Source organism: Triticum aestivum, chromosome 1B (genome assembly GCF_018294505.1).
Source record: "Triticum aestivum cultivar Chinese Spring chromosome 1B, IWGSC CS RefSeq v2.1, whole genome shotgun sequence".
Lineage (NCBI taxonomy): Eukaryota > Viridiplantae > Streptophyta > Magnoliopsida > Poales > Poaceae > Triticum > Triticum aestivum.
The window spans coordinates 639,794,994-639,803,398 of NC_057795.1; the positions used below are offsets into that span (position 1 = coordinate 639,794,994).

General features: G+C 42.9%; 1 protein-coding gene across 5 annotated transcripts; it reads left to right on the forward strand.

Moving 5' to 3' along the window:
* The first annotated feature begins 3,043 nt into the window (after window positions 1–3,043).
* Window positions 3,044–7,719, forward strand: LOC123144508 (uncharacterized). Of its 5 annotated transcripts, none has more exons than XM_044563692.1 (7): window positions 3,044–3,778; window positions 3,903–3,974; window positions 4,103–4,229; window positions 4,315–4,506; window positions 5,960–6,038; window positions 6,650–6,909; window positions 7,490–7,719. In XM_044563692.1, the coding sequence occupies exons 1-5, from the start codon at window positions 3,516–3,518 to the stop codon at window positions 6,008–6,010; spliced, it is 705 nt and encodes a 234-aa protein (XP_044419627.1). In that variant the 5' UTR covers window positions 3,044–3,515; the 3' UTR covers window positions 6,011–6,038; window positions 6,650–6,909; window positions 7,490–7,719. The 5 variants fall into 5 exon arrangements, with proteins under 5 accessions (XP_044419627.1, XP_044419639.1, XP_044419635.1 ...); XM_044563704.1 differs by having other exon boundaries at window positions 6,650–6,797; XM_044563700.1 differs by having other exon boundaries at window positions 6,650–6,788.
* The last annotated feature ends 686 nt before the right edge of the window (window positions 7,720–8,405 follow it).

An 8,405-nucleotide genomic window follows, 5' to 3' on the forward strand; every position in this document is an offset into this window, starting at 1 on the left:
AAAGAAGCGCTACTAGTACATACGATAGCAGTAGCGTGTGTGTGGAGGAAGCAGCGCACTACAAGAAATATGTCAACTAATGACCTTCTGTCAGTGACTCTGGAAGAATTGGTCATAGATCTATGACCATTTCAGACCAATTGGTCAAAAGTTGTTCGGGGGGCTCCAAACTCTAAACAATAACGACCATTTTGGTCAGAAAGGTCGTAATTTCCTTACATGAAATGGTCATAAAGCAGATAGCACTAGTCCGCTGCCTTATTTCTAGCTGATCATGACCAATATAGATGGTCATAACCTTGTAAATTATGGTGGGTTGCCATGACTAGGCACCACCTCATCAGTTTTGCCTATGTGTCATGTCCATGTGGCAGTTTTTGCCCTAGGTTGTGAAGCAACCTATATTTCTGTCATTCCCAAAATTCCCAAAAAATCTCATAAATTCTTTGGATCATATCTTCATCAAATATGTAAAAAACCTTCCTTGCCTAGTTCAAAAATAATACAAAAATATTCATTTTCCTATTTTGTTCAGAAAAACACTTTGTGAAGGAAGTGCTACTTTGGCATGTCCAAATGGTATCTATTTTCTACAGTGCTTTCCTATGCCCAAATAACCATCCTCCACCAAATGCCAGCTCAATCCATTCAACATTTTAAGCCCAGCTTCAACATTCGTATTTATGTCCAGTGTGGTACTTTGCAAAGCAAGTACCACCTAGGGTCCTCCTTTTGAGCTGAAAATTTGTGAAGACAATCTTCTTAGTAACTGATCATCGTCAGCCAAAGCTCACGCACATTAGCCATGTGCATTTCCCGTACCGCTAATCAAACACTTGGCTGCTTATTCATGTTTGAGCATCGATCGGTCTCCTCGTGAGAATCTTATGTTGTGATTTTCTTCCTAGCACCTACCTGGGGCGTGCCCAACACACTAGACATGCCTAGGCAGCCTAGAACACATGGCAACGCCACGGTCACGCGGTGACCACGCGGCGGGCATGCGAGTTTACGCGCTCTAGATTTGGGGCCCTCGGCCACCATCGAGACCTCGACGTATCGCCACCAAACCATGTATTTATGATTAAATGGGTACTTATGTAACTATTAATGATTTTTGGAAAAAAAATAGCAAACTGTGAGGCAGCTGCAGTTCAAATTTGACCCGCTTCCAACTGAATCGGCAGGAATTTGTGTTTTTCACCAGAGGTGGATCAAAACTTTTTACACCCAACCATTTGGTCAATTGTGCATTAAATATTGCCTAGTATTTTTGAAAAATGATTTGGTCCAATTTTGCAATAATTATTTGGTAGGTCGTTCACAAAAAACCTCATTTGGGGCACTCGAAAAATGGAAAATGGCTCTTTTGTGCAATGGAAGTGAAAACTCCCTTAGGCAACATTGTTTGGAATTCCAAGATGCACCCTTGTGCACAATATGAGATCATTTGAACAAACTATGCCATGAATGTGGCCATAAGATTGATCATTTGGCTTGAAATCCATGAATCTTCACGCATGATAGCTCATTTCTGAGAACACTTTTTTAAAATAATTTCCGTATTACAAGTTTATTATTTTTACTAGAAACTTGGTCACATATAATGACACAATGCGAAGGTTTTCCAATTTTTTGATTTTTTTTGAATTTTTTATGCCCGTTTCAAAATGCGGTCAAAACGACAGGCTTGACCGTTCCTAGCTAGTGGTTGAATCTTGGAAAACTTTTGATGTTTCCATGATTAAATAGATACTTATGTACCTCGAAATGATTTTTGGAAAAAATAAAGAGCAAACTATGAGGTAGCTGCAGTTCAAATTTGACCCGCTTCCAACTAAATCGGCGGGAAATTGTCTTTTTCACCAGAGGTGGATCAAAAATTTTTACACCCAACCATTTGGTCAATTGTGCATTAAATATGGCCTAGTATTTTTGAAAAATGATTTGGTCCAATTTTGCAATAATTATTTGGTAGGTCGTTCACAAAAAACCTCATTTGGGGCACTCGAAAAATGGAAAATGGCTTTTTTGTGCAATGAAAGTGAAAACTCCGTTAGGCAACATTGTTTGGAATTCCAAGATACACCCTTGTGCACAATATGAGATCATTTGAAATAACTATGCCATGAATGTGGCCATACGATTGACCATTTGGCTTGAAAGCCATGAATCTTCACGCATGATAGCTCATTTCTGAGAACATTTTTTTAAAATAATTTCCGTATCACAAGTGTATTATTTTTCCTAGAAACTTGGTCACGTATAATGACACAATGCGAAGGTTTCCAATTTTTTGATTTTTTTTGAATTTTTTATGCACGTTTCAAAATAGGGTCAAAACGGCGGGCATGGTCGTTCCTAGATAGTGAATGAATTTTGGATTTTTTTGTGTTTCTATGATTAAATAGATACTTATGTACCTAGAAATGATTTTTGGAAAAAATAAAGAGCAAACTATGAGGCAGCTGTAGTACAAATTACCCGCTTTCTACTGAATCGGTGGAAATTTGTTTTTTTTAATGAGAGGTGCATCGAAACTTTTGACACCTAACTATTTGGTCAATTGTGCATTATATATGGCCTAGTATTTTAGAAAATTAATTTGGTACAATTTTGCAACAAATATATGGTAAGTTCTTCACAAAAAAATTTGTTTTGGGCATTCAAAAAATGGAAAATTGTTTTTCATGCAAAAGAAATAAAAACTCCCTTTGTCATTGTTGTTTGCCAACCTAAGATGTAAACTTGTCCAAAATATGACATCATTTGAACAAATATTTGATAGGTCTTTCACAAAAAAACTCATTTTGAGCATTAAAAAATGAAATGAAAAATTTGTATATAATCAATCATGACCAATTTATATGGTCAAAAAATCTTCAAATTATTTGATGCGCTGTGATTGGTCCATAGGCATATCACGCAGATCACACATCAACCACCGTCGGATGCTTCTGGATCCAACGACAGCCCTCACCCCCTCACCCTCTCACCCAAACCCTAACTTCCCCAATCCACTCCTCTCCCCCAATCCACTCTCCCCCTCTCATCCCACAACCGCCACCCCCAACCCTCTCGCACCTTCTCTCAATCCCAACCACCCAGCCGCCGCCGCTGTCCTCCGTCCTCTCCCCCAACCCCGGTCACCGACAACCCCTCCCCTCCCCTTCTTTCCCACGGCCGCGGTCGGATCCGCGCTCGTCCCTTCCACATCGCAGCCGCCACCTCCTTCCTTCCAGATCGTGGCCGCCACCTCCCTCCCGCGGAGCTCCCCGCCGTCCATGGCCTCCCCCAGGCCCTCCTCTCTCCCTTCCCCTCCCTCGCGCCGCCACCACCACCACCGCGACCGTGGAGGAGTACGAGGCGCCTCCGCTCAGGCTCCTCCGACCATATAAGCGGGCTAGTGCTCCCCCTCTCGCCTTCGTCTTCTTCCCTCGCTGTCCGCTGCCATCGGGATCTGCCGACGGAATGGAGGCGGTAGACAACACCAGTTCTATGCAGGCGGTGATTCGATGGATGCTTCAGACCATCCTTCCGAGCCTCGGCAAGCTGGACGGGTGGATTCGCCAAGCAGGGCCCTCCGGCGAGGTGGAGGGGCTGAGGGACGAGATCGAGCAAGTCGACGGGGTCGTCTCTGCCGTGAACGGCAGGGCGGCCCGAAACAGGTCGGTGGCCAGATCCCTCGCAGCCCTCAAGCAGCTGCTCTACCACGCCGACGACATGGTCGACTAGCTCGACTGCTACAGGCTTCAGCAGGAGCTCCACGCCCACGGAGGTAAATGCGTGAACATCCGTCCTCGAAGCACGCCACCTGTTTGTGTTAATTACCAATTCCATTTTTTCTGGGGGGTCGAGCACCACCATACTAATACTAACTTCGTATCCATGATTTCCTCTAGTGTAGGCCCATGGCATTGGCACCATCCCAACGAAATTGATGGACCAAGTAACCAGCTGCCAAGTTCTTCAAGGTAATTAAATGCTTTACAAGACTCTAAATAGCCAATGCGACTCTGTTTTTAAGTCCTTCTGCACATTTATAAGACCCTGTTTTTATACATCTGTGTAAACAGTTCAATGCAATTCTAACTGCTGATAGTTCATCCAGAAGAAAAAGGAGAAGGGGCAACATGGAGAAAGACGCGGTGCTGGTGTGCATGGTCCTGGGCTTTCTGGGCTCCGTCGCGGTCACCCTCGGCTTCGTCGCCAACAACTACAACTCCAAGGCATGGATCCAAGATCGAACATCACAATTCTCTTTTCATCAATTCAATAGATCTGTGCTAACTGAGTATATGTTAGTCCGTGCAGTACAACGGGACGAACTGCGTGTACCGAAGCCCGCCGGCGATGGGTCTCGGCATCCTGGGGGTGTTCCTGGTGTTCATCAACCAGGTCATCGTCGCCGCCTATGCCAGCGGCTGGTGCCTCTGCCTGTGTTGCTGCTGCCCCTGCTGGACCAAGCGCCGCCGGCTGGCGCCAACACCGTCCAAGTGGAACCCAGTATAGAGTTCGGACGCTAATTTAACTAGTTGAAACCTGTCCATTATTAACTAACCCCTGTTTCTTGATGGTGTCTATCTCCACGGGATATAAAATGTGTCATTGTTAATATTGCACTGGTCCTTGTTGCTCTGTTGGCGTTAGTTACCTTCTTGTCACATACTCCCGCCATCCCACAATATAAGACATTTGTGCAAGCTAACATTGCTTGCAAAAATGTCTTACATTATGGGACGGAGAGAGTAATAAGAAGGTGAATTCTTATACACTTTTAAGTCCTGTTAATAACTATGCAGGGGGCAATATTCGTTTCATGAATCATCTATAAATATCATTCACGTGGTACTGGGTCAGTTTCTAGCTACCATTTCTATACACATTATCTGTGTGGTGGCACCAGTAGTTTCATGACTTGCTATTCTTATTCAAGTGGGCGAACTAAGTCATTTTTATTCAGTTTGCGTTCTGCTATGCCAAAGCCGGCAATATGAGCATCACTGTACACTTTTCACCACTCCACTCCCTCCCATGCAAAATCATCCTCTCAGCTCTCACCCGTCGACGGGGAATTTTCCAATCGACACTTCATTTCGTTGCTAGTACGTATTACACACACATGCTCCACAGCAAATCCAACTGTATTACACACACATGCTCCACAACAAATCCAACTGCATTCTCTTGTCAATTTAGGACTGGTAAGTAGGTGCCGCTGAGTCTAAGTGAGTGGTAAACAATATAGAGCTTGGACGCTAATCAAGCTGATTTAACTAGTAGATGTCTAGATTAAACCTGTCCATTATTAACCCCTGCTCCTTGATGATGTCGATCTCCACATCCACAATATGTAAATATGTCAACGTTAATATTGCACTGATCCTTACTGTTTTGTTGGCTTTAGTTAACTTTTTGTCATATAATAAAAACATGATCTCGTTATACAACTTTGGGTTCTGTCAATTAATAGTTTGGAAAGCCTACAAGCCCTCTTATAGTTAACTAAAAGGTTGTTGAACGTTTTTAACAACTGACTGTTGGACATTCCCATGTTGTACATCACTGATTATGTACAACTTGGTACAAAATTGGTCTGATATTAGTTTTATATCACAAAAGTAGGGAGGTTCCTGCTGCTTATTAGTATCAGCTTTGGATTATTACTGTGTTTGGTTCACCACTGTACTGATTATCTTGGTGAGCATTTGTTCAATAACTGGAATACATTGTCTGCTAGGAAACTCTATTTACCTTTGCGTACTATTACAAATGTTTGTGAGGGTCCTTTGTGCTACTACTATAATTTCATTCATGAATTCTGCACATAGATTTTTCATCCTGCTATAAAATTGCTTGTGCCCGAATCTGTTTTCCGTTGCTAGTCAGAAGTCAATTATTACTGGTGTGTTCAGGATTCTATTTCCGTCATCTAAAATATGTGTTAATTCTGATACAGCGTAAAGAGCTGTGTGAGCCCTCCTGGATGGGGCTTCGGTTGGACCTCTGATTGAGCTCCCCATAGACTTTGACCCAAGGTAAACACGAATTTGCTTTTGTTGTTGCTGTAAATGTCCCTGTCTTGTAGAGAGTAACAAAACCATGTGTCATGGGAGTGTGACATGTACTGTTTGTGAATGCCTGCGATTGGATTATTGGATATCTGCTGATTATATGTCCTTATCCATCATTGTCTGGTTGTTCTTGCAAGCACTATTAGTTAGGTTGTGTAGGTCCCAAATTCTGCTTCTGGATTAGTCTATTGTTCTCGTGAGACCCTCCTTTTTCCTACATTGTCTGCTGTTTGGATGGGCTGCTATCATTATAGTCTTTTAATTGATGCTACCTATATTGACAGTTTGTACATGGGCCCTTCGCGGTGGGGTTTGGACCCTGTGTCTGGGTTATTGTTATTGAACTTTGGGCCTGAGCATGGACTTTTTGGGCCTTCATTTTTGTTGGTGGTTCTGAATTTGTGTACCTACAGTTCTACAAAATTGATATGACTGAATGTTTTGTTACTTGGACAATAACTTGCTATTTATGTACCTACAGTTCTAGTTTGTTGCTGCTCAATGCTCACATTCGTTTCTCATCCTTGCTATTTATGTTGGCTGACATAACTTGCCTGTTGCTCTTGTGCGACCAGCATCCGCGTGACAGGGTTTGTCGGAACCGCCATCGCTTTAGGGTGCTTCTTCGGCGCCGCCATCATCACCAAGCGCAGGGAGTACCTGTACCTCGGTGGCCTGACCTCTTCTGGCATGTCGATCCTTCGACATGAAACTGTATGCTAGGTTTCTTCTCTTCCTTTTGGTGCGCATGCCATTACTACATGGTGACCATGTAGGTAAAGCTTGCAAGTCGATGGCAGTTAGAATTGGCGACTGGAAAGAAGCGCACACCTAGGTCGATCTATCTGCTGGTCTCTACGAGCATTTTTTTCTAGTGTGGTCCAGGACAATGGCAGCATGCATACATTAATATTTACTGGAAATGCATGCATTTCTTTACACACATGACAAACAAAGTCGTTGCTGCTGCTAGGATAGGACATAGCAGTAGCTTGCTGGCTAGCTAGTGTATGTTGAATTGCTGATCAACTCGCCTTTAGGCTGGCTTCTAGTACACCTACGTATAGCTACCTAGGTAGGAGTAGCTATGTGGCGCATGCAGTGGATTATTAAAATATTACAATATCTTGATCAGCAATGAAAAGCATCGAGATGCAGCTTTATACTGGCATGCGCACATATGCATGCAGCATGCTGTGTATGTGCACACTTGTGTACATCGGTAGCAACAATATGTAGTGATGGTGCCAACCATATGGATGAAGCTTATAAACCAAGCATGCATACACAGTAGTGATGGTTTTGCTAGTAAAAATATACCAACACTTACATTGTATACATTGGGTGCCAACATTTGTGATTCGTGTCAATATGGTCTGACCAACTGTGCTTAACGGTGTTGTGTCCTCTTGCAGCTCAAGAACGCAGGCAACAAGAAGAGGAAGAGGAGGTCCTGAACGTTTCTCCCACACATCGTAGATACCACCACCGCGGCCCTGTAGGAATTAAGCTGGCGCTGTGCCACCCTTGTGTATCTGTTTTTGATTGTATGTGGAAGTTGGACGTGCATACCTGTATTTGCTCTTGTGAGTATTTGACTGGATGATCTTTGGATTTAATCAGTTAATTGACAGATTTATTGATATTTTGATGTTCAAATGTGTAAATTGAAATATGTGAATGAAAAAGACCAAATGTTTTACTTGACAAAATAATATTTGGGCTCTAAAAAGGTTGCGGTCCAAATTATAGTGGATCAGAACCTTGTGCATTTCTGAAAAACAAGGAAAATAAGCTTAATGAAATGGTCCGCAAAAAGGCCATGGCCCAAAATAAAGAAGGTCAAATTGTTGGGCCAGGCCCATGTAGCTAGAGAAAATTAACAGAAAAATATACAGTAAAAAGGCTGTATTAGTGGGCTCGGCCCATGTAAAGCGTCGAATTGGACCGGGCTGAATCTTATTAACGACCTTTTCAATTGGTCGCAATTTTGCCACGTCAGATTGCCACGTCGGATCCAACGTGGCCTGGACAGAGAGCTAGCGACCAAAACAGAAGGTCATAGAATCAATGACCTTTTGTTTTGGTCATGGAATTCCACGACCTTTTCGCAGAGAAGGTCATTAATTTCATTTTACGACTGCCAGCTATTGACCTTCTATTTTTGGTCACGAAAAGATCGCAAATGAAAAACAATGACCTTTCAGTGACCAATAGTGATGGTCGCAAGTTGACATATTTCTTTTAGTGACGCTACTATTACTTAGCATATCTGCAGCGTGGGGTAGAAAACGCGCTACTGCTAATATTTAGCTGTAGCGCCATAGCAGT